The sequence below is a fragment of the Thunnus thynnus genome, chromosome 7 (assembly GCF_963924715.1).
Source record: "Thunnus thynnus chromosome 7, fThuThy2.1, whole genome shotgun sequence".
NCBI lineage: Eukaryota > Metazoa > Chordata > Actinopteri > Scombriformes > Scombridae > Thunnus > Thunnus thynnus.
Genome location: NC_089523.1, coordinates 17,651,439 through 17,678,625, shown reverse-complemented (window position 1 = coordinate 17,678,625; position 27,187 = coordinate 17,651,439). Strand labels below are relative to the sequence as shown.

The window sequence follows — 27,187 nt, the reverse complement described above, 5'->3', positions numbered from 1 at the left end:
TCAGAATTAATAATAAAAAAAAAAGGTAAAATACCAACATAAATTAACTTTGTAGTAATGTTATAATTGTCACAAATGTACAGCACTGCTTATAATTCAAGTTCATTTGTTGGCCCTGAGTTCTGCTTTAAACATCACGCTGTGTGAGACCCTGCAGGATGCCTGGTGTCTCATTGACTCTGTGCCATTTCCTTTTGACGCTCTTTTGACACCTCATTTATTTGAGGTGCGAGTGCTGGTGACGCACACCATGTGCTATACATAATTCCACGCGCTTTGATTTGGACTAATCGTGCAGCACTCTCCAGAAATCTGTAGCAGTTCACTTTTCTCAACTAGGTGTACACTTGTTCTGCTTTTTCAGTGGTAGATATTAAAAGGTCCAGGATTAAAATAGTGTTTGTGAATATTTTCGCACAACTTAAGTTACAAAAATGAATATAATCAGCAAAATAAAAGAAGTTCAAGTCCTTTCAACACTGTGTTTGCTCAGTGACAAGTTTGAGCTTCAAGGGACAGAAGTGTTAACTTTGACACTGCACCATCAAAGGCTGTCAAACCCACCCATGTGCGGGTACATTTGTAAGTGAGGGAGCAGACTATGCCCAGCCTGAATAAATATTGATCACGCCTCACTGAATGTACCCAAACATACTGTAGTGAGGAGTAGAAGTAACCTAAACACAGCAGAGGCAACAGACCTCTACACAGCTTTTAAACCATAGTGGTTAGAGCCACAGGTTGTTGCAAAGGTTTTCATTTTGGCTGTCAGTGAAAATGTTAACGATTCTGAGATGAATACACTGGGAGAAAATATTTCATCATAAGGATTTGTAATCTATACATTTGTGTGGAATCTGTCAAAAGACCTTCTGAACATATGAAACAAGTGCCTGATGCCAGCATTTCTGCCTATTTCCTTTTGAAGCTGTGCGTGTGCATCTTGTCATACATCTATAATGATACAGAAAACTTAAAAACATTTAATATCATACATTATCATCTCTTCAATGAAGTTGCATTTCCTAAAGTGTCCCAGTGTTGTAGTGAAGGCATTTTAAGTAAAGATCAACATCTGTCAGAATTTACATTATGTTTGATGTAATTGGTGCAATTTTCACAAAACCTGAAGTTCACTTTGGTTGTCCTGAGTGAAGCTTTATTAGGCCAAAATAATGAATTCACCATAATTTTGAAGGACATTTTATTACACAAGTCAGATGTCTTTACATATGACAAATCCCATACATGTATTTGGTTGCTGTTTTGTGTCAATTTATTATTAAGATTATTAGAGTTCATTAATGGTCGTTCTATGGTCGTCAGTACTGCTGTGCCTGTTGTTGTTGTTTTTATCCCAGCTCCCACCTGTTTTTTCCTGATATCTGTGTAAGCCTGATCTACGCAGAGCTTTTATTTCCCACCTCGGTCTGACTGTCAAGCAATACTCTTTTCTCCTTTACCATTGTTGCTGCTCCTTTTTGCAGCAGCACCAGCCGTCAAGCCCTGAATGCAGCATGTGTCTGTGTGCAGCATTATGTTATTAATGTCTGGCTGTAAGACTGTGCAGCTCTGCTGGAGCTGGAGGCGCAAAAGGTTTGTCTGTACAGACCCGGAGCAGCTCGTGGTCGCTGTCCTCTACTGGGTCGTGTGTGTTTTGTGTCTTGGCCATCCGCAGAATGGTAAGTGTGGCGCGTCATCTGCATTTGTGATGAGAAGCTCAGCTACACAGCACAAGCCTCACGTCACAGACAAACCTGTCCTGGTTTATAATGTGAAGGGTGTCTTTTTGCTTTTGACGTTGATTCTCTGACCAGTTGTTTTTTGTTGTTTCTCTCAGCCTGGTGTCCTTCAAACCAGTCAGGAGTCTTTAATAGGAAAACTGCACCTTTAATAATGTGCTAATAAAAATGTCAGGACTTATTCAAAGGGAGCTGTATGTCTGTATTGGACTGCTTCTGGCTGGCAGATGTTCTATAGTTGCCATTCCAGCTGTGCAGTATAAAAGGCAGCTGTAGGTTAATCAAATATGTGGTAAAGGAATGTGTGAATCCCATATGAAGGGGTGCATGCTGATTGTACATTTGTTAGTGCAACATACCGTATGTTCAAGCTGCATGTGCTAAAGTCACTGGCAGATGAGTCAGATGGCAGCCGTCCTGTGTGTGTGTGTGTGTGTGTGTGTGAGAACGTGTGTTGAGGTTTCTCATGCTTTTTTGTGTGTGTGTTTTTTTTATGGCTCTTGGTGTGTTTGGGCATCAAGATTAGAGAAGCCGATTACAACCGGGAGGTGGAGAACAGATGGGAAGAGAAGGAGGAAGGGAACAATTATGTGTAGTTCATGTTGGAGCTCAGACCAGTCAGGCAGCACCGCAGAAGTCACCAACGCCATCTGTCGAGGGTACAAGTCACGTATTGGCACATATTTCTGAATCCTTGTTAAGAATGAGCAGAAATCATTGACTTTGGCCATAATTCTGGGTTGCAATGTAAAAGCATCATCTATATAGAAATGTTAAAAGTACTTGTGGACTTCAGACTGATCTGTTGAGGCATCATGGTGGGAAATCAGCTCTAGTTGGCTCCTGCACAGGTGAAGCCCAGATGTAACAACAATGTTCTTTGAGCAGGGCTTTGCAGTAATACAGCCTGAAGCCTTTCCAGCTTTTAGCCCCACTGTGTGGAGAGTTTTTTTGAACCTTGAAAGGTCAGTCTGAGACAAGACCAAGCCCTCCTGCTTATTATGCTAACAGCTTCATAATCCTGAGCACATAGGGATTCCTCACGCAGTGTCTGGAGTGTCAATCACAGGCTTGTAGGCTCATTTTGGAGGCTGTTACTTGTCAATCAATGATGCTGTTAGGAGAATAACAATCTCAGATTTACAAGATAAACAGTTTAGTCACTAGAGAGACGACCCCAGGCGACCCAGGAGGGGTGGCAAGGAAACCAAGGGGGGCTTTGCACTTGACAAATACTGGATCTTGATAAAACATCATAATCATGTTTATTTGGGTAAGAAATGTTAACCTATTGTATATTAATCTTACTTAGCCACACTAAACTTTATTTATATTTAGGAGTTGACTCAGAGAATTACATCTTCACATACTCAAGTTTAGTTCTGCATCATAAGAATAAAATATCTGATTTGTTCTCACTTGAAATCACACTTTTTTGCTGTAAAGTGTTGGTGAAAACTGTTGTGTAACGGCTGAGGGACCAACATGCATCACACTGTGCCAGGGATGTACAGTACATGTACACTGACCATCTGCTGCTCAGAGACTTGTGTGTATTTGAGTGTGATTGTGTTACATTTTGCTCTGAGCTCAAATATACATTACTTTTTAACGCATAACAGACTTTACAACATTGGCACAGTTGTCTGAAGGCTCTTTGTGCAGCAACATGTCCCCATATGTCGCTGCCCCTATAATCTGAAATACTGTACATCGTAAATCTTTCCTCCTCCCATCTTTGAAATCGTGTCCCAAGAGACAGTCGGCGTTATTACAGATGTTGGGGGTTTTCCTGTGAAAGGAAGCTAAGAAATGAAAATGAGTTCTGTGCTGTGTGACTGTATATTTGCTGACCAGCAAATTTTCCCAGTATCAGCTCAGCACAGTAAATCCCATCCCCCGATGGCGGAACATATAAAATATTGATCTGAACAGTTGTTTTATCAAGCACATCTTCTCTCAACTTCTGTAACGTAGAATTGTACTGATTTCATTGTGCAACTTGCCTGCTGATAATCAGGGGCACTGCGATCCTTACATGCTTTTGACTTTTTTCAAAAATTATTTTCTTTCCCACTGAGATTGACAAGAGTTCTGTTTGAATATTGAGCAAAATCCAACTAGATTTGAAAAGGAAAAACATAATTTCAGTAAAAATAAGATCTTCAGTTCGGTTCTGTCTCACAGTCTTTTGCATTTAAAACTATCCACTCAATTAACACTTGTAAATAATACATCACGTCCCTCTGATCTTAACTGTGCTCTTTGGAATTATGTAACAATATGATGTGTTGATAGAAATGCCCTCAGTAAACCTGTGTTGTGGGAAAACACAGTATCAAGAAATGAAAAAAAAAAAGAATGGACTTATCTGTAGACATGCTGGGAAGGAAATCCTAAAACATTGTTTTCATGAGGTGGCTCTTTTCACTTAGCTAGAGGAATTTAAATGTTAAAGGTGTTGCTTGCAGAGTTACAGATATGGAGATGTATGTGTGTGTGTGTGTGTGTGTGTGTGTGTGTGTGTTAATATTCACTTAAAGGCTGGACAACCCAGATGACAACATCTGAACATACACAACCCTTAAATGAGTGGAGAAACCTAACGAATGCAGATGCTTTCACACAGCTGCACTGCATGATACAATCAAGCAGTTAACATCCAATCATGCTCTGTGGCATGTATGAAATGCTGAGCAGGCCCAGTTGATTCTGATTTTGTATCAAGACGGCAAGAGGAAAAGATGTAAGTGACTCTGAAGGGGAATTCATGATTGTGGCACGGATGGCAAGCTTCAGTCACAAAGACTGCTCAACTTGCTGGTGTTTCAATAGGAACAGTGACTAAAGTTACATCTGCATTTAGATCTATGGCAAACACATCAGTAAATAGGGTCAGAAATTGTGATCGACACACATTTGATGACTGTGATGCTTGTGCATTAGTGTGATAAGTAAGGAAAAACAGAAGAGCAACTCTTCCTCAGGTGACTGAGACGTCAATGCAGGACGTGATCGGACTGTCAGCAAGAACAGTCGGTTGACAATTACATAGACAGAGATATTATAGTAGGGTTGCAGTGCATAAACCCCTCATTACAAAGATGAATGCACATTTGGGAGTTCAGTGGTGCAAACCATAGACAATGCTGTACAGAGATGTGGACAAAAGTGATATATCAGATGAGTCATCCTTCATCATATTCTCCACAAGTGGACGAGTGCATGTGTGACATACACCGAGAGAACAGTACAGGCCTGAATGTTTGACCCCTACAGTGAGGGAATCTGGTGGCTCTGTTATGCTGTTGGGGGCATTTTGCTGGCATGGTTTGGGTACACTTGTCCCCTTAGAGAGAAGGGTCACTGTAAATCAAAACAAAGTTGTTCTGAGTGATCACCTTTATCCTATGATGAAACATTTCTATCCTGATGGGAGTGGTCTCTTCCAGGAGGACAGCACCCCCTTCCTTAGGGCACAAAAGGTCACTGAATGGTTTGATGAGTATTAAATGATGTGAATCATATGCTATGGCCTTCACAGTCACCAGATCTCAACCCAGTTGAACACCTATGGGAGATTCTGGACTGACGTGTTAGACAGCGCTCTCCACCACCATCATCAAAACACCAAATGAGAGAATATCTTTATGAAGAATGGTGTTCATCCCTCCAGTAGAGTTCAGAGATTTGTAGAATCAATGCAAAGGTTCATTGAAGCTGTTCTGGTGGCCCCAACACCTTACCAAGATACTTTATGTTGTTTTTTCCTTTAATTTGTCACCCGTCTGCTGGTAATAAAGCTGCAAGTTGTTAAACTCCACAGATTTTCTCGCAGGCATTTGTTTTGCTTGAGTTTTTTATGCATATATCACATGATGTAATGAACAGTCAACCTCCAACATTGCCTGCCCTGGGGGGTTGCTGACTGCGGTTTCTTAATCTACTGTTGCAAAAGTAATGAATCTGTGAGTAGTTTAACTACTTTATGTTTGTTTCCACTTGATTGGTACCTTTGGCAAGACAGGAAACGCAGTCGAGACGCTGATGTAATTTCTCTTATTGAATCTGCTCAAGACACAATGCCAACACTGTTTCAGCAGATCTGGATCTCCGATTTTTGACTTCACCCCCTTCAGTAGCGTTGTGATAAGGACCAGCAGGAGCCAAACATCACAAAAGGTGGTTTTGTGTTCATGTAATGTGGGAATAAAACTGGCTGGAATTCAGAGTGGCAGAAAAACGAGGTCGCACAGCAACCCACTGGCTTCCTTTCACTGGGGCAAACAGAGTTCACCACCCAGCAGATGTAGGGCTTGTTTTTGTTAGCTGTCACCTTTTGTCTCACAGGTGGTGGTTTTTCTCCGTACTGTTTGGGTGCAACAAACCAGCCTTAATAAATATTAATATCACATTTCCAAGCTGGATTACAGCCAAGCAGTTTGTGTCGTTCCTTCATGATTCAGCACCAGTTTGCAGTGGAATCAATAGACACCATAACTGGTTCTCATGTGGAACAATGGCATAGAATAAACATTAAGTCATTAAAATGTCCAGATTTCTGCCAAAGGTGGTGACTATGCCAAATAGAGCGCATTTACTGAGTTCAGTGGAGACCAGATCCTTTGTTGTGGCTTCTCAAGCGTAATTTCAGTGTTGTGTTTTATACGTGTCTGGTTGATTCTGATAAGCTCTAAATCTGCTTGATATTTTTAACCATGCTCTCTTAATTTAGTCAGGTTTCATTGTTACATCCATACTTCTGCTAATGATGCAGTTCAGACTTCTCAAGTTGTTAAAAAAGATTACAAACAGAAGAGTGCAAACACTTGAAAATTCAAAATACTGTTCATTTGGGATAATTGCTATTATTTTCTGCCATTTTGCGTCTGATTTTTCCTCAAGAGGAATCAGCAAAATAAAAGAAATGTAGCTAAATTAAGCTTGAGACAGATTTTGGGCTGACTGGAAATCACACTCTCTGCGGGCAGAACTTGTGGGAGTCCTTATGGGACCGTGGACTTAAAGGCCGGACAAGCCAACGTCTGAACATACACAACCCATAAACATGTCAGCTACGCCCCTCCCAGACTCTTAAAACCTATTAGATGACTGAATGACTTGCATGAATTAAAATGAACAATGGAATTCCTCGCTTTTAATCTGGAAAAGCATCTCCATTTCTTAAAGCTGTACAGAGGAAAACCCCCACCCCCCCTACCCCCCCACAGCCATATGAGCCATTGTTGCACCATACCACCTTTTGAGAGGGAAAAAACAAAGTGAGAAAAGGCTTTACCTCCTTTCCAACAGGAATCTCTCTGTGTCAGATAAAGAGCCTTAATTGAATGGAGGAGGAAGTGTAGGAAGTGTAAGTTCAGCAGATCCAGCGTCTCCTCGCTCCTTGCTATTGTGGAACTATATTTATGTTCCTGCAGAGGTGGTGGATATCTGCTTCAGAGGGCGTCAGCATCCACTGCGCGTTACTATACTGTGTAGACATGCCGTCCACTTTCTCAGACAGCTCAGACAAAAATGTATGTCCAATTCACGGTTTCTGCATATTTTCTGTCTGCCTCCAACAACACAGGTTTTCATTCTTTCCTGGATTTTCCTCTCGAGTGTTCGTGTGCAGAGGAAACCCTGCTGCAGACAAAGTCACAGGACTGTTCATGCTCGAGGTGAAAGTTGTCCCTGCAGTCAGAGCTGGTGTGTACATTATACATCTGCGTGCAGTACAAAACCGTTACATGAATTACAATAATTGAAGTGTTATGCAATGATGCCAGAGAAGAGAATTTGCTAAATGTGCTGGAAACAAAGCATAAGTCCTGGTTTTTGTTAAAGAGCTCGTCAATAATTCAGTGTTTTTGTCTGCGAATCAAATTGTGACAATATGATCAATGTCTGTTACTGTAGTTTAAATGAGTGATTCAAAGCAAATCGTTATCAAAACTTTAAAAAATGAGTTGTGAGAGTTGTTTACACAGTTGTGATGCTTAACAGTGTCAGACGATTAATTTTAAATGTGATTTTACCACTTTTTTTTCAAATTGTAATATACATATTGATATTAGACAAACATTCATAACATAATTTTAATTTCAGCTGTGTCACTCAGCCCTATTTTGTTTTCTAACATTACATGTCTGTGAGGCAGACCTTTAGATCTTTGGTGATTGAACGTTAAGGTTGATCATTTTTCACACTGGACTTTCAGACAAGTCTCAGTAGGAAACACACAGGTGTGATTAATAACACTAGCTGAATTCCTTTTAGCTGCTTCACTTCCCTGGTACTGTATTTCGCATGCTGTATCACTGTCATGGTTTACTGACACACTTAAATAGAACAAAGCTATCGTTAATGTTATTAGTAACACCCGTGCTTTTCCTGCTACTGAAAGTCAAAATGTCTGCTGTGGACTGTCACACATGGATATATAGTACTATGCATGACATGAACAGACTTTTCTGCACGTCTGCACCATGTCCAGCTGTTTCGTGTTATGAGCAGCAGGTGGCACTGCCCTCTGTCCACCCTCTGCTCCCATGGGAGACCGTGACAGCGCTGCATCCTTTGAAATAACTAAATGAAACTCTGCACTTATAAATTTATACATTTAACACAGACAGACATGTTTTGTGCAGATGCAATTAGTCAATCAGACTCCTCTCTGGTTTGTTGGCTGGGATCTCAGACATTTTTTAATACAAGCATTTGCTGGCTGCTGGTCTGCACAGTGGCCCCGAGCCAGACAATCTTATAATGTAAACAAGGACAAAGAGACATTTTAATTAGCAAGCAGCAACATGATCCTCAGACGCCCACACACAGAACTTTACTGTCATGTCTAGAGTGTCTGACCTGTGTGCGTGTGCAGGCCAAAATATAGGTTAGTGCATGTACACGTGTGTGTGTGTGTGTGTGTGTGTGTGTGTGTGTGTGTGTGTGTATAAAGCTATCCATCCCTTGTGCACTGTCAGCCTTTTCGGACAGTCCATGATAATCATCCTCATGATGAGAGCCAGCCAGTGAGGAGTAAAGCAGATCTGAAGTCATCTCCCCAGACACCAGGATCTTTCCTTACAGGAAGTAATATCTCCTGTCTGTTTTTTTTTCTGTCATCAACGCCAATTCTGTACATTTGTCACAGTAATAGGGGATTTAGTGCCTACTGTGCGGTTTATTGGACTGGCATGTCTGTTGACCTGATACTGTTTGTGTTACTCTCTGTCTACATCTTATGGTAGTTATTACTGTTGTATAAGTTGGCACACTTGCAGTGAGAGCTATTAAGATCGAGATCGAGTTACATTAAGTTCTTCTTCAGAGAGTGAATTGAGCCTCTGTTTTTGCTCCCTCTTACTGTCTCATGTTAAACTAGATGCTGAAGATTAGATCCCAACCAGGTCTTTGTCTTTGCAGAATAGACAGTGTCAGGCTGTGTAAGTTGCTGCGACTGTCACGGTCTATCGGAGGCGGGAACACACACTCATATAGCATTTTATTTCACTCCTGCATTGCTTCGTACATAGCTGAGACTCATTGAGGCGGTTGACTTCTGTACAAAAACCCAAAGCAATAACATAATCACAAAATCCTAATTCCTTAAGAGTGAGTGAGTATTATAAGACTTGCAAAGCACAGAGATCCATTGAGATTAATGGAAAAGCTTTGTGTCGTGGCCCATTTAAGTGTGTGTGTGTGTGTGTGTTTGTGTGCGTGTGTGTGTGTGTGTGTGTGTGTGAGAGAGAGAGAGAGAGAGACAGAGAGAAAGTGTGTATCAAATAAAAAGATTATTTGTAGCATGTAGGCCACAAGTCACCTCCCCTCCACGGACACAAACTCTCTTGTTGTGCCACTCTGGCCCTGGCACCACCAGCTGGGAGGTCTGTGTTGGATGTGACGGCCATTGTAAGAAGTTGTGCGCCGTTTGCCTCCCTCCCTCTCATACTCAGACCCCACACAGCTTTGAATTTTGAGCTGATTCGATCGATACGTTTCCACCTTTTTTTTTTTCAGTCATCAACAATAATTTCTGAATAGTTTGAGACGTACAGTATCTGCATCTCTTCATTCATCTGAGGTTTAGTGACCAAGACTGCGTTTGTCTGAGTGTGTGTGTGTGTTTGTGTGCGGGACATCTCACACGTGTGGCTTTAAGAACAAGGACACGAGAGGCTTGTTGCAAGGCGACGGGGGCAGATGTTGTCAAGCTCCCCACAGAGCTACTCCTCTTCTGAAGTCGGGACGTTTTCCGCTGCCACTCGTCTGCGTATCAGCCACAGATTGGCCAGAACTATACAGCAGGGTGGAGCTACTGACACGCACAGTGGCAGAGATTGAAAGTGTACCTGTTTTAAAAAAGACATTTCCAGTCCAAGTTGGGGGGTGGGGGGGTGGGGGGGTGGGAGTGGTGCATGGAAGGAAACTGGATACTATTTGATTGGTGAGGCAGGGAAAATAGATGTTCTTATGTAACGCCGGGTGCCCTGAAACTAAAGAAGTGACACTCAGTCTGAGGAGCTTTCTGAGGCCTTTTCAGTGGTTCTTCTCTGGTGAAACTAAAGGGATACTACTGGATCTGAAGGAATAACATGGCAGCAAATTCTGAAGCAAACAGTGATTCAGAGGTATGTGCTTGTTGCTTTCCCTCTTGCTGACCCTGCAATTAAGTGTGTGTGTGTGCGTGCTTGTGTGTATGTGTGTGACTTGCTCTTTGTTTTTCCCTCCTAAGTTTACAGCATACAGAAGTTGTCTGTCTTGCACATGTATAATATACATGAGATTAGATAATCCTCATGAAGCCACACACACAGGCTGGACCTTTCACATGAATGCATGTGACCAGGATTTGTGCTCAGATGTGATTTTGCACAAGTAATTGCAATTTTCTGCTAAGTTACTGAGAGGAATATATGAATATTTAAAATATCTGATTTCCATGTGACTGCTAATCTTTTTCTCATGCTGTCCATGTGTAAGATGTTACAGCCCACATGTATTGATCAGGTGTAACAGCTTAATGCATTGAGAGTGCGGTGAATGTCTCAGCCTCTGGTGGTGTAAGCAGTCATTGTTTAGTAGTTGATACTCATAGGAGTAGTTTGGGAGCAGAGATGCTGTGAAAGGACATCGTCTTATCTTCATTTGACTGGCCAAGCAGAGATGAACTGTAAGTCTGAATATGTGGAGTTTTGGTCACATGGAAATTTACAGGAGCTCTATAGCTGTGGTGAGGGGGGGACTATTTCTGTCTTTTTCTCTCTCTCTCTCTGTCTGTCTATCTCTCTCTCTCTCTTTCTCTCTCTCAGACCTGAGCCAGCTTCACACAGAGCCCTGCTATAACTATCCAAACAACCACAGCATTCACACAGAGCGCACATGGCTCATTTCACCACCTGTTACTGGCCTCGCCACAAGGGGAAACCTCACTGGTATTCAGCCTGTGCATTCCACAACATTCACGTTTTAAAGAGGAATAAACATAGATTGTCGTCTCTGGCGTTGGATGCCTTTGAATAACCACCTTCACATTAACGCTTCTCTATTAAAAACAGTAAAATCCAGTGTGTATAAAGTGATATGAAGAATCTCTCACACTTCACCAGCAGTTTTGTTAAGTAAGCATTCCTGCCAGAAGGGGTGACGCTTGCCAAGCAAAAATGATTTAGCATTCATTGAATAATAGCGTAGTAATTATCGTAGCTGGATTATAAACGATTCTGTCGGCCGCATTTCCTCTCAAGCTGAAATCTGCTTTCATCATAGAGGGTCAATAACAACATGTTGTATAGTTTCTTTATGACTTTTGGCAGTTTCTGATTGCATTTCCCATGTCATACAGGGAACATTTGAAGTGGGCTCTCCCCTGAGAGAAGTGTTTCATGTAGCAAATCATCATCCATCAGCACCATGGCAGCCAAACCTACAACCATGATCCAACAGTAACAAAGCAGTGGAGTCAGCCACACAACTTGTTTATGTTGAATTGGGTTTCATGTCCTTCAATTGTTTCTCAGGGGCTGCATGGACTGACCATGAAGGTTTTAGGGCCACCGTAAAATACTGCGTGTACCACATCTCTTCCTTATCTTTCTCTATTAATTCACAATGGTCTCTTTGATAAGCTTTGATCCAATGATTACAGAGGTTAGTCGTTGTCTTAGTGGTTGTGCAGCAACCTACCATTAGCCTGAGACTGCTTATTAAATTTGATTAAAATGACTGAATCGGTTGGTCTGGACTGTATTTAATAAACAGCTCTGTGGTCAAATTGTTGCTTTGGCCCCACTTAATCATTTCATATGACAAACAACACATTCCAGGACAACATGTCCTCCAGAGTGAATAACTTAGATTGGGCACAGGCTGAACTTCAGCATGGGTGTCCGTTAAGAGGCATCAACACACAACCAGCATGTGTTTATCAGTCTTGCAGGAAATTCTCAAGGAGCAGCTGTTGTCATTATCAGTCATAAGTTTTACTGATCCTGTTCATGAACTACTGTTTAGTTTTCTTCATCTCATTTATTTGGCTGTGTGTAAATTGTGAATGAGTGTGTCCATTTTTAGGATTTATATATTGTGCTATAAGAAGGCTTATTCTGTCACATACTGTAGTAGTTTTTGAGCCTTTAGCTTGTCTGAGACATTTCCAGTCACATGTCTCGCTTGCGGGGCCTCAGCTGTGTCATCCCACTTTGCACCTGAATTAGCCAAACTCTTGTTTCACCTGGTCTGAAGCTTATTCAGTCTGTTTCATCACCAACAAACTCTGCGTGGCAGCACTGATGTTAAAGGTTGCCAGTCGTCAGTCGTAAAGAAATTACTCTCAAGAGGAACTGAAATGTCAGTTCAACCAGTTATGGAAACTGTAATTGGTTCAGGTCTCAGCTGAGACCGGTTCCAGTGGGAGACTCTGTGTGGTAGCCTAATGAAAATGTGTGTAATTGATGTCAGAGCCCATTAGGTTATATCCTAGTTATAGAAGATTGTTTTCACATTCAGTAATTGATACTGAAGAATAAGACTGAGGGGACAGTTTGTAAATATTATATGAAGTTAAGCCACATTTTGTTGATGGTCAGATTTTGAGTATCTTGTTTGTTGGATCTCCTTTCAAATGTTTAAAGAACTTTTAAAGATTTGTTTGGCTTCGTTAAGGAAAAATGTTGGGATTGGTTAAGCAATAAAGAAATACTGATATTATATTACTGACAGTAACATTATTATAGTGTTTATGAGAACTGTGGTACAGATTTGCTGCATTTGTATTGTTGACCAGAGGTGGATTGATGTTTGTGTTGCCATCAATCATACATTCCATAATTATATTGATTTATCTGCTTCACATACAATGACCTCACTCGGTTTTCTATTTGCGGTGGTGTAGGAAGTGGTCATGCTTTTTAAGTTTGAACCGGCTGACTTTTAGGAAATTCCTAAACAAGGGTGTTTTAGCTGATCTGAAACACACAGGACGCGCTGTCAGAAGGTGAATGTTATTTTGCTGATAGTAGAGCTTTCTGCATTGAGCACTTTACTAAGCCAACTGTTTCCATCATGCCTGCCTCTATTATGTAATCCTAGTTTTTTTGGTCATTTTTGGAAGAGTTGACGAGTTATAGTGCAACAATCTTCTGGTGCTGAGTGAGTGATGTAAGAGCTTTTCAGTGGGATTCAATCCAAGCAAAGGATCGAATGCTACTGCTTCTGTGAAACTTTAATGGTTTAATAAAGTTTGGATCTAGGCTAGTGGAAATATTTGCATGTGGAAAAAGTACACACAGTAAAATCTGATTAAATGTCTCTTCTCTGTTGAACTTCTAAGTTTACTTAAGTGTAATAATTCTCCCGTATCCATTTTCCTGAAGGTGGGAAGAGAGACGTCAAACTTTAAGCTTTTCCTACTTTGCGCAGCTGTGTGCCAGGAATACCGAGTAGCTCCGATTGGACAGTTTGTCTCGCTGGAAGGGATGACGTCATCAATAAAACTGCTCTCCATAACAAACACTTTTGTTCTTGAGCTGTCGTGAGCTCTGTTGATTCTTGCGTTTTTCCTTCCAGCTGACTGTCATAATGTCAAATAAAAAGGTCAAGGGAGAAATGATGTGTTTATGGCCACCTGGGCAGGCAGACGTAAAACTAAAGATCCCATTTACAATCAAATTCCTTCCCTTATTGTATGCTTTTTCAGCTGTTTTTGGCTGTTTTTTATATTTATTATTATTATTATTATTATTATTATTATTATTATTATTATTATTATTATTATTATTATTATTATTATTATTATAAAGAATAATCACATCTTGCACTGATGGCCAGTTTGGTTCAGTGGGAAAGTGAATCTGCCACCTGCACACAGTAAAGCCTCATCACTTAGACTGAAAGACAGTGTAACCAGACACTACAGTATGTTTGGCTTAAAGAAGAAACCTCTAAAGGTAGGATCACGTTTAGGAATGCAGCTGAGGGAAAGAGGGAAATTTGATGAATAAAAAAATACCTGAAGAAGGAAACACAAATGAAAATGTAAGTTTATAACATCAACACAAGAAAGGAAGGAGGAGAAATGCAGGGCTGAATAAGTTTTATGTCTTTTGATTTAGCTGTTTTAGCTTTTATCCTGACATTTTGTCCGTTATGGTGTCTCTCAGTCTTTCAGTCTGGCTTTCAAAGACAATACACCCTCCAGAGTCAATACTCAGATTACATTTTGGAGCAACTTGCTGCATAAATTTACATATGAATGAGTAAAGCTTCTTAATGCTTAATGTGGTAGACTAGTATGTTGGCGTATAAATAGTTTGTAATGAATTCATTCATTAGCTTTATAAGAGAACTCATTAGCATAGAAGGTTATATTTAATATATCATTTGTGAGCAGTCCAAGTCGCTCTAATCTCACAATATGGTGGATACGCAGGTTATCTGATTGCTTTGCTAGACTGAGCCATCAAGCTAATATTAGTCATAGAGGTGTTAATGGTGTTAAATGTAAATGTATGTTGTGTCATGTCTCATAAAGAGCTATACAGCAGCAGCAGAGTAGATTCACCAGTGGAGCGTGTATTTCGTTTGTGTGTTGGTGTGTGGCCTGTGAACAGTGACGCGTAGCTCGTCAATGCTGATGATCAGTACCCCGGGGGCGCAGAGTGGCTCGATGGGGCTGAAGGACGCTGTGTCCTGTGATGGAGGTGTATAAATGCTGGGGCTCGTGGTGTCCGCTCCCTGCTGCCTGCTGGAGTGGGCATGAAGAGGAGTTTACGCAGAGGCAAGAAAAAGAGGCTTTACACTCTGATAAAAGGAACCACAGGTGAGGCACTGAGAGAGAAAAGGTGAGGCTCCGATTGGAGGGTGAGCATGACTGGTTAATCTTTGTAGTGATGCAACACTTTTCTGAGGAAGAATAGCTTTGTGTTTTAATATCATTCCTGTATTTGCTGCGGATGAGATTTAGCTACATCTGATTGTTGAAGGCTAGTTTCTGTCAATCATCTCGGTACCTCAAGTATTTCTGCACCAAAATCAACAAAAAGTACTAAATTGAACGCTAAGCTTTGTGTGCATTTCTGCTCCAAACTTGTCAAAGGTTTTAGATCGACCATCTCTTCTATTTAGGTCACAGCAGCAACCATGTTGGACATTGATCTGCTGTGGTTGTAGTGCAAGAAAACAGGTCACTGATTTCCTAAACTGTGAAACTATCAATGTCTCCTCTGCCCTTAAGCTCTAAATCCCAGCATAATTAAAACTGTAGGCCATGGATGGATGACACAGAAAACCATGTAGGGATGACAGGATTTCTTTTAGGATTACAGGATAAGCTTTTTTTTTAACTGTGGTTGAACAATGATGGAAGGACAACACACTTAAAACGGAAAAATAAATGTCAAACCTTTGCAGCAGAATAGTCATTTTTGAATCCAGACTGACCCTGGAGCAAAGTCTGTCTGGTCAAAAGTGTGTCTCAGTGTGTATTATGTTGATGTTTGATGTTTTCGTCAAAGTTTCAATGACTCTCTGCATTATGTAACTACAGCTGGAGCAGATAATCTTATCAACTGGAACTGACATTGGCTGGAGTGGTGCATTTTTGTTGGTGCATGAAACACTAAATAGGACGGTATCAGAGTAACTAATAACATTAGGCAGTGCTGTAATGGCAGGAGGCCAGATTGGACCAACATTACACTGTAACACTGGATACAACTGCCCTCAAAATGCCATTATGTATCACTCAATCACCTCGCTGGTTACTCAACCAAACAGTCGACTTATCTGTGTTGCAGTCAAACCATTCCCTGCGTCATATGTTGTTACTTTGGCCATATTTAATCATTTAACGTTTTTTTTTTTTTTTTTCCATTTTCCCACTTGTCCTGCCTGATCAAAACTCACTCCGTCCGCCTCAATCTTTCAACCCCATGTACTTTATTTCCTCATGGTGGACTCTCCGGGTGTCCTGCTCCTTTCTCTTCCTGACGTGACCCCCCTACCCCCCCTCCTTCTGTTCTTTGCCCCACTAAAACCTCTCCACATGCCTGCTCCCTTCCGGTTGGAGATTGCAGAGTGCACTGTAGCCCCAGTTGCAATGGAGGACAGTGACCATGAGGTTCACTCTTCATCAGATGAGCAGGACTCCTGCCCTCCCCCCACTAATAACAGCACGGACCATGATGCTGAACAGGTACCGATGACACCCCCAGAAATCCCTATTATTACTCTCCTCTTCTAGTCACAGTCATCAGTTGATTTGGCTACTGCAAACATACTACTTTAACTTTACCTGTTGAGCTTCGTCTCTCTCTTTCTTCTCACAACAAAACCAGAAATGGAGGACCTTTTCTATTTCCTTTTCTTTTCCTGCTACAGCAACCGACTCTGCTTTTACTCCTCAGCTAATGTATAGTGCATAAACATAGCACGAGTGCAGAGTCACATTACGGGCCTTCGGCTGAATTTAAATGGCCTCATTGCTTTTTTAGTGCCACTGCATTATTTATCTTTGTTCGTGACTAGCAGGGAGACTTCAGTCTCCACAATGAGCACAGCAGCCTAAACTAGGAGCTGAATATCCTCTTTCAGGAAAAGCTACACTGGTTTTTATTGTAGCTCTGTTACAGCTCAGTAATTATGACCAATGGAAATCCAGAAATGAAGAATAGATCATGTACCCTAATGTCTGAAATTGTGCTTCAAGAAGGTTTTTAATAACTCAACCATAAAGAACGAAAAATTAGCTCTGCGAAATGTACAAAGTGGCAGGAGATTTATAACCATGATGGTGGAAAAACTGATGGCAGTTAACTCTCTGCTGCAAGGAATGTACAATTAAACTTACGCCCAAGTACTGCAGCTTTAGATTAGATTCATAGTAATAAAATAACACAAATCCACTAAGATAGATGCCTGGTATAACTGTTAAACTCCATCATGACTCATCCTCATGTCACTGGTTAATGACAACTCCAGTTTAATGGCTCATCACTTTGTACTATAACCTGTTAAAGCAGTTTCCTTTCATAATATGTCACCCGTGTTTAGTTTAAATGTTTCTACCAACAAGGAGATTCCACATTCAGAAAGGTTGAACAAAGATGAGAGTACACCTGCTACAGTGCAACTAGCTGAGATCATATTTTAAGTTTGTGTCAGAATAAAGCATATTCTGTCGCAAAGTAAGTGAACCCTTTACAAGCTTCCACAGCTTTCTCCTTGTTTGACTTTTAAATTTCCTTTACGCTGCCCATCTGCAATCAATATTCAATACTGTAAATTGTGACTCTGCCTCAGTAAGACGGTCACATCTCTTCATTAAACTGTCTGTGTCTCTTCTGTAGAATTTACAGCCAAATACTGTGACCGTTTCTAAAAGTGCACATTTTCTGCTCTCTGGATCTTTCTCTTGCTTTTACGTTCCTCTACCAATCTTTTCCTCCGCACTCTGTTTTTTGCCACCTGCTCCTCTGCACCGCCTTATCCATCCCCTTCAACCTCGGCGTCTCTTTAGCATTCAAGCCAATCAGACGACTCAGAGGTGGAGAACATTATGCAAGACCCTCACCACCATGGAGGGCATGACCACCACCATGACCACACGCCGCACCACCATCATAGCCATGAGCCTCATGATGCAGACAGGGAAGCTGAGGGCGAAGACCGCCCCCACACCCCTTCTTATCTGCGCCCCCCTGTGGCGGGCAGGGCGCAGTCGGATTCAGGTTCAGACCCCAGTTTGCCGCAGAGCAGAAGTGTGGAGTTTGACTTGTCGTTCCCCGTCAGTCCCTCCAGGCCCAGAAGCCCCTGGGGTCGATTTGACCCTTACGACAATAGTGAGGTAACGCAGAGAGGCCCAGCCGGGAAATCCAGAGACGATAAACAAGATCTTTGTGGTTCAGTTCTGCTTTTCAAGGCGATGTTGTTCTTCTTCAGACTGACTGATACAGTACAAGATTGTCTAGTTGTTGCTTTATGTGATTTTAAAAGAGGATGATTGATGTTGATGATGTCATTGTCCTCTGGAGGAAAAGGTTGTGATTGGTGCTCTGTGATGGCAGCACTGCATTTTGCTTTTGTGTTGTTGACTTCAGGTGCCAAACTTCTTGTGGGAAAGTTGTGATAATCTTATACTGTAAACAAGAAACCTAATCTTTTGGTCGATTACGAAATTGAACAATTGTTTTTATGTAGCTTTATGTACGTACATGGAAATTTTTGCATACCTGAATTATTTTTTTTTCCTTTTGGCTTATTTTTAGGACCAGGACAAGGAGTATGTAGGTTTTGCAACGCTGCCAAACCAAGTGCACCGCAAGTCAGTCAAGAAGGGATTTGACTTCACCCTCATGGTGGCAGGTAAATCCTAGTCTGCACATTAGCAGACATTTGATCTTAAGCCCACCTTTTACTGAAGAGACCGCTAATCACAAAGTTTAACCTCACTCTTTCTCTCTTTGTTGTTCTTTGTTTGAAGGGGAGTCTGGCCTGGGAAAGTCCACCCTGGTCAACAGTCTCTTTCTCACAGATCTTTACAAAGATAGGAAGCTGCTCAATGCTGAAGGTGAGGAAGTCACAGCTTTTGATACATATTTTTGTTCTCTTTTGTTTGGCAGATATTTGTCCCACAGTATAACATAGCTGATATTTTTTTTAAAATATGGTCTGTTTGTGTCTCATCCTTAGAGCGAATCACGCAAACAGTAGAAATCACCAAACACACAGTGGATATAGAAGAGAAAGGTGTCAAACTGAAGCTCACTATTGTGGACACCCCTGGCTTCGGGGATGCTGTAAACAACACTGAATGGTAAAAGTCCTTCATGAATAAAAAAAACCAGCTGGATAACCTCATTTGAGCTGTACTGTGGTCTAAAAGTAATGTGCAGCAGTTCAGCTGTTACACAGTCAGCATGGCCTCAGAGACTGAATGTCCCTGTGTGTTTCTGCTCTAGCTGGAAGTCAGTGGCCGACTACATCGACCAGCAGTTTGAGCAGTATTTCAGGGACGAGAGCGGCCTCAACCGCAAGAACATCCAGGACAACCGCGTGCACTGCTGCCTCTATTTCATCTCACCCTTCGGTCACGGGTATGACAAAGCTGCAGTGCTCATATAGGGATTTACTAACCTCCTCCCTCTACACTACAGTGCTCCAAATAATGGGGCAGATTAATCCATTTACTGCAGTGTGTAATGTCTGTGCTTGCATCAGTTTCACCTTCACTTTTCCTAAAAAAACATCCATATATCACATCAGCTTACATGCTTATTCACAGCTTTTGTCCTGCACACACAGCCGCCTGAGTAATCTAGATTTACTGTAAATATCTAGTGCACCAGTATTTACTTGAGTTGCATTCAGCCCCATAAATTGTTAATGCAGCAGGCTCTTGCTCAGAGTTGAAGCAGTTCTCAGCTGCCTTCAGGTGAATTTACATCTAGTGCAGTGCTTTCGCTCGAATCAATTGTTTCTGCGGAGTGCTGATGTGGTACTTTTCAGCGCATTTGTGCACATGCACTGTTCCACATCAGTGTGCTCATTAAAGGAGAAATCTACCATAAACCTCAAGTTAATGCTTCAGTGCAACCTCAGAATCACAGCGATGGAGAAACTGCTCCCTCTGTTGATGAGCAACAGTCATTGCTCATCACATACCAGAGCAAACCTCTGATCTACCATCCAATTTGCTCTTACTTGTCTCAGAGACATCATTTTACAGCTAAAATTTTATGTGAAATCAGTGTCTTCACGCTGCCAACATGCATTTTCAAATCAGGTCTGTGTCTCCGTTGTTTCACAGTTGGTTCACACTTAGACTAAAGATGGGCAGGAAAAACTCACGCCTGTCTGATGCAGCTGTAATATCTAACAGTTAAAAATATCACCTCCTAGTTATAGTCTTCATCTGTAACACATACACAGACATTACTGTGTCTCACTGTACTGTATATGTATGTGCGTGTTGTATTTTTCCTAGCCTTCGGCCTCTGGATGTTGAATTTATGAAAGCTTTGCATGAGAAGGTCAACATCGTCCCCATCTTGGCCAAAGCAGACACACTCACCCCAAGTGAGGTCAAGAAAAAGAAAATCAAGGTAAGGCTTATTATTGTTCATGAATTGTTGATCTAAACATAAGTTACACCACATAGAAAAGAGATTCATGGATCTCTTTTATCAGTTTCTTGGTAATAACCGTCAGTCTCCACTTGTGTTGTCATTGATAGCGTCGGTCACACTTTTACATTCAAAATACATGTTTTCACTCTGTACTTTCTCCTCTGTGTGGCTCCCTGCAGATCAGAGAGGAGATTGATCAGTATGGTATCAAGATATACCAGTTCCCTGACTGTGACTCTGACGAGGACGAAGACTTTAAGCAGCAGGACCACGAGCTGAAGGTGAGAGCAGAAACGGACAGATGTCTTTCCCTCTCCTTTCTTCCAATTGTCTTTTCTACAGTTTGGGGTTCTCAAGCTGTTGAAGTCGGTACGGCTCTTTGTTTAAATGAACATCAGTTATGGTTAGTTTGTGTTTTTGCATCTAAGCTTTTTCAGTGCGAAGAAAGTCATTGCAGCAAGATCAAGACACTTCAAGAGTTGTTATTGGATTATTGGACATTTCCTGATAATTACATAAGGTTTCATTTGTAATTCTTTTGTACCAGGATGCTCATAGGAAACACATCACTCTTCTTCCTCGTAGTCTAGATCACATCAGTTAAGATAATATTGTAATGATGTTGATGAATGAATATATAGACCGTATGACCTTGACTGTCTACTACTGACTACACAGTCTTAATGAGTCAGCGTGTCTCTGCTCTTCTCACAGCATGAACTGGCGGTGAGGACACTGTCAGTGTGCCAGTGTATATATCTTTGCCTCTTTCCTTGAGTAGCCTCTTAAAAGCATAAAAGCATCAACTGAAGCAGACAAATAGAAAAACGGAAATAGATGAAGGGGAAAGTTTTATTATTTATGTTTAAAAATATATGTTAAATCTTCAAATGTGAGTGAGCAGACATGAGGAAGAAAAAGAAAGACTATTAGACCCACACAAAGACACATCTGCACTGCACCATTCTGTGCTGCATTGATCCATCCTCAACAACCGACTCATCCACACCCTCTCCTGCCACAGCTCTTTGAAACGTTGTAATGATTTGTTAATTTTGTGACCCTTTCTGTTCCCCCCATAAGGAAAGCATTCCTTTTGCAGTAATTGGCAGCAACACAGTGGTGGAGGCCAAAGGGAAGAGGGTGCGAGGCCGTCTGTACCCCTGGGGCATCGTAGAAGGTAGGTCCCTTCTTCAAGTCCATCCCGAGCTAAAGTTTGATTTGTAGAAAAGCCTTTAGAGACTGGACGAGGCTGCACACATTTTATATTCAGGTACATACAGAAAAAAATGTTGTGATAGTGTTTGATCCCCATATTTGCCTGCATGCAGTAGGGTGGGTTAAATCCTAAATAGATTGTTGAATTTCATCTTCACACTGTGGTTTGCAGTGGAGAACTCGGCGCACTGTGACTTTGTGAAACTGAGGAACATGCTTGTTCGCACGCACATGCAAGATCTGAAGGACGTGACCCGGGAGACCCACTACGAGAACTACAGAGCTCAGTGCATCCAGAGCATGACCCGCATGGTTGTGAAGGAACGCAACCGCAAGTACGACACACACAAACCTTGACAGTACATATTATCATGGCCTTTACATGTTAATATTATATAAAAATATTAGATATTCAGATATCAAGATAAAAAGTATAGAAAATATAGATTTATATCCTTTGAATTTAAGTGTTATTTTAATGTATTAAATAGGTTAGGAGTTTTCCTACATTTATCCTCACAGGCACATCTATTTCTTGATTCTCCTAATTAATATTTTTAGCCACACTAGCGTCATGGATTTGTGGATGTTTGTTGATACACCACTTTGGTCCAGACTGAAAAAACTGATTGCCATGAGACTTTGTACCATATCCATCTGCATAGGTGGTTTCTGAGCTGTAATGTTGATCTGAAACACACCACGCTCGACAAAGTTGCACTGCAGTGTGATTTTCTGCTACCTGAAGGTTATGGCAGCTTGGTGAAAGTTTGTCTTGCTGCACGTAGCCAAGTTTAAGACATTCAAACACGCATTTCAACCTCACCCTTTGTGATACAAAACAGTAATATCTGCATAAAGAGTGTAGATGTAACAAATACTGGGAGCCTGCCTTGAAAAAAATATGAACAATGAAATGGCGACCTCTCACTAAAACACTCTGAGTCTCTTCCAAAAACCAGCCGGACATTATAAATGTTGAATGTATGTCTGCAACCTGTATCTCTCTGCAGTAAACTGACCAGGGAGAGCGGCACAGACTTCCCCATCCCCATGGTGCCTGACGTGACGGACAGCGAGACAGAAAAACTCATCCGAGAGAAAGACGAGGAGGTACGGCACGCCGAAATGGAGTCACATCAACACCACGATCGTGACCACGAGCACGAGCCCGAACACAAATCTGACCACCATGAGCACTCAGACCCTCAGCCCGACCCAGAGACACACTCAGATCTGAAGGCTGATGAAGCGCTCTGAATGTATTTAGCTCACGGATTTTGTTTACCCAGAAGCTTTCTTTGAAACACGTTCAGGTCGTGTTTTCTGGGGTTGACAATGAGTAGCCTCAAAAAACACGAGTAATTATACATTTAAAGCCCTACTCCCTTGTCCTCACAAGTCTTCTGAAGCTTTGAACTGTGGGTAGAAAAAAGAGCTTTCTGCTTCAAATCATGCAATTAAGGCATGATTTAGAAACACTATATATGTTGCCTGTACTCATGGCGTCGCCTAGAGTTAAAGCTTCAGCCAGAAAGCAGGAATCAGGTGTTTACCAACTCCCCTCACAGGCGAGCAAGTGTAGAAAATCCTTGGACCTCGTCACACATGAAATTAGTCAGGTTTGTTAGGCTACTTTAAACAAAACCCAGATTTTACCTTGGACAAAAGAACGAGTCAGCACTGCTTTTAACCCTGTCCCATGACTATTTAAATACTGCCGATGTAGTTTAACTGCTAAGGACAACAGGGTGAGACATTGTGATCTTAGAACTCCACAATAATTGTTATTGAATGATCATGTTAACATGTGGTCATCTGGTACCGTTTAAATCCTGAATTCCTGGGGTCAAAGGGCTAAATAAAATTAGTATGAAATGTGATATAGATTGTTTTTATCTTCATCAACAGTGGGCAGCGGTCCGAAGATATATTATTAGAGGAAATATTATTAGAAGAGAACAAACCCTCCTTGCAGTTTCCTATTATTTGGATTATGTACATACTATATTAGCCTAATGCCCAGTCAAAGTGATTATTTTAGAGTCCCTGTTTAAGGACACGTTCACATTTTTTCAGGTCTACCCTAAAACAATACTCTATGTGCATTGAAAGAGTTATTGGTCACTGTAATTGTCATCCTGGCCATACTGGCTGTGAAGAAATCTCCACTAAAAGAGACTACAAGGTAACGTCATGGTCAAAGTAGAATTATTGTCATTTACTTTATACACAACACTCAAAGTACGGGGGAACAAAACTGTGTTCTTTCAGTGCTACAGTGTAAACAATATGAACTGACAGTAAAAACAGTAGTAAGTAAAAAGTTAATAAAGAGCAAGTTGTGTTGAGTAAAGTGAAATGGATCAAAAATGCCATCACATGTAAGAATGTGCCTTTCTTCATTAAAGTTTTAAAATATATTATGATGAGGGACAAAGTCCACAGGCCTTTTTTCATGCATAAATTATTTCTCAAGTTCAATTGAAGATAAAATGAGGCTTCAGCAGTCTGAGTTAGACAAACCAAGTAGATATCTTCTGAATTAAGTATGTCCATGGAAACACAGGTAATTTCATACTAAAAAGATTCTGAAGGTCTCAATGTGTTGAACTCTGACCGTTGATGCCTCATGTCAGCTTCAACTGAACTGTTGACAGGACTGTGGATTTTAGCCGCGCTTACATTGAAATCACTTGAGGAAGGTATTTCTTAGCAGCCTGTATGGACAGCAGGAACAATTACAGCAACCAATTTCACTTTTAATGTACATATAAGCATGTGAGTATTGTATTAATAGAGACTTGAACTCATCCTTTAAGGTAACTGGAGTTGGATTAAGCAGAAATACATAATTATATATGGTTAAAGTGTTTACTACAACCAGATACAGCTGATGGTTCGTCTGTGTTCATGATGCATTATCAGGACCTTCCCTTTCCCCGTTTAATCCCGAGAAATATATTTAATCAAATAAAGAGACTATTTTTTTCCTCAATTGTTCTTTTTTATTTTCTGTGTAAACAACATTAAGAGTTGGTGACAAACATGACAATGTTACTGTAAAACTGTGCTATCACACTGTGTCAGGAATGTGACCCATAAGCTGTAATACACAAAGCACAATCGCATCACAGTGCAGACACACAACACAACTGTAGACTCTAAAAATAGCACGCAGCAAATGCTCCTCAACAAATGTTGTGTAATGTTAAATCTGAAAGAACAATTGTTAAAACTAAAACATGATCAACTAGTTAACCAGCTAACTGTCATGAGTATATTTTGGTATCTTGAAATGCTGCTTTTTTAATATTCAATACGATTTGTAAGTGAAAAGGCAGGTGGAGGAGCTCTGCACGCTTTCAGCGCAGGTCACATGATCTAATCTATAAAGAACAGACTGATCTGCCGAGTGGTATCGACGTGTGCAGTCACGTGTGAATAATTTGCTTGTATAAAAGGCTGCACAGCCCGTTGACACACTCAGACTTCACACTGCCATAAAATGTTAATCGTGGATGTATAAAAACTTGAGTCACAAGTGAACGATGGCATTACGCTAACATTTGTCTTATCTCACCCCACAGCTGCGGCGGATGCAGGAGATGCTGCAGAGGATCCAGGATCAAATGCACACTCAAAAAGACGCCTATTAACACAAGGACACCGGTCACGCTGTGTACATGTCTCTCTCTTACTCACTGGGATGAAAAAAAAACAACAACAAAAAAAAAAACACCCAGGAAAACTTTTATTCCTCTCTTGAACATTGACATCCCTACATGTCCAAACAGCCGCCACTCAGCCTCATCAACAGCACATCACACATGGACCAGGGACCTGGCGAGGAGGTGGTAAGATGTTCTGACATTAGCAGCTTATATCCTCTCCAGAATCACTGCTGCAACACACTCGACCCTCCACTCTGCTGTTTTCTGTTTTGTCAAAAGTATAAAAGAGTAAAAAAAAAATAAAAAAAAAGCAGACTTGTTTGTTTGTTTGAATGAATCGGCCTCTAGTTTGAGGGTCTGTGTAGTAAACTAGTGGAATAGCAGCATTTTTCAACTTTATTTAGCCACATGATCACAGTGTTGTTGTTTATGTTTTAAGGTCTGATACTGTATGAGGTTTACATCTAAGTACTGGTGACCTGCTCAGATTTTTTGAAGCACATTTTTCTGGTGCAAGTGTTTATTTTTTTCTCTATAGGTCAACATGCATATATATACATATATATATATATATATACTGTAATAATTTAATTTTCTATATTACACTCAAACATTTTTTCTACAGATTTATCATCCTTTTATGTGTTCCTGGTTTTATTTAACTACACTCTACATGTAGTTCACCGCTTGACATCATGTATGAATGACTGTATATTTTCTTTAGTGTTCAGCTGGTGTGGTTTAATCTTTATGCAATGATCGTTTAGGTTGATTTAAATTTGAAGTTTTATGTGTCTGCATGTTTATCATAACTGCCACCTTGTCGTGCACCCTCCGATGCCTCACAGCATGGATGTTAGTGGTGCTGCTTGGCCAGTCTGAACTCACAAAAGAAACCACTGCTTATTGATCGCCATATCAAGATTTAATACCACCTAATTTTTTTTATTTTTTGTTTTTGTCATGATAGAAAAATCCATTATTATTTCCCCAAAGCAGAGTTGTTTTAAAGTCTGAGTGAGATCATCTCATGACCGAACCATCAACACATGTCACATGTAAGAGCTGATGATAGTTGTTCGAGATGATTATGATTTTGTTAAGACAAGACCCTTATTTAGCATGAGGTCAGTGTCATAGTGAAGGGTTGCATCAGAGGCCATGCTGTGTTTTTATGTTTGCATGTGTTGTGAAGGTTACTCAGATTGCTGATCATTTTATTGATCATAAAGTTATTTATGGGCAATGAAAATATGTAGCTACTTAACTGTTGGGGAATATATATATATGGAGAAAAGGTGGATTTTTATTTTTATTTTTATGTTGGTCGGTCATAATTTTGTCCTCAATTCAAGGGAACTCATATGTTGGATGTGTGCTAACTTTAACATTTTGTTTTCTTATAACCAAAGCCAACAATGACAAACTTAATTTGTCCTAAATGTTGGATTTTCCTTGTGGAAGATGGAGAGGAATAAATGATCTAAGCCAAGAGTAATGATCAAAATTATTGGATAAACTTTCTCTTGCTAATAGTTTCTGTACAACTCTGCCATGTTGTGTGATCTTCTGTTAAAATTACATTCCTCAAGTGTTTGTCCCAGAGTCAGGTATTGCCTTTGTTTCTTAATTTGTTTGTTTTATATTAAATTTGTCTTTTGTTATTCTACTTTTTGGAGTATATTTATGTAATAAATTTATAAATGAAATGTGGACGGAGGGGACAATATGTACAAATTCTAATATTGTAATAAAAATATGAATATTTCATCACGTCTCCATCAGACATTGGGTTTTGCTTCATGTTGTGAACAGAATGCTATGGCTTGATTTTTAATAAAAGAATTGAACTTGTAACTAATTTCAACCAATTCACTCTACATAAGATTTACACCATTGCAAACTGCATTATAAGATACATATT

The 27,187-nt window shown here is 40.6% G+C and overlaps 1 protein-coding gene across 6 annotated transcripts; it reads left to right on the top strand.

The window, feature by feature from the left end:
* The first annotated feature begins 1,661 nt into the window (after positions 1 to 1,661).
* septin4b (septin 4b) lies at positions 1,662 to 27,033 on the top strand. 6 transcript variants are annotated; one of them, XM_067594662.1, is made up of 13 exons: positions 14,838 to 15,066; positions 16,322 to 16,440; positions 17,764 to 18,090; positions 18,512 to 18,608; positions 18,727 to 18,813; positions 18,936 to 19,059; positions 19,205 to 19,339; positions 20,230 to 20,347; positions 20,551 to 20,652; positions 21,455 to 21,551; positions 21,762 to 21,924; positions 22,603 to 22,702; positions 25,180 to 27,033. In XM_067594662.1, exons 1-13 carry the CDS (start codon positions 15,003 to 15,005, stop codon positions 25,246 to 25,248), a joined length of 1,602 nt encoding a protein of 533 aa, XP_067450763.1. In that variant the 5' UTR covers positions 14,838 to 15,002; the 3' UTR covers positions 25,249 to 27,033. The 6 variants fall into 6 exon arrangements, with proteins under 6 accessions (XP_067450766.1, XP_067450765.1, XP_067450763.1 ...); XM_067594661.1 differs by lacking the exon at positions 14,838 to 15,066 and having other exon boundaries at positions 16,124 to 16,440; XM_067594665.1 differs by lacking the exons at positions 14,838 to 15,066; positions 16,322 to 16,440; positions 17,764 to 18,090 and adding an exon at positions 1,662 to 1,682.
* Positions 27,034 to 27,187: the final 154 nt, after the last annotated feature.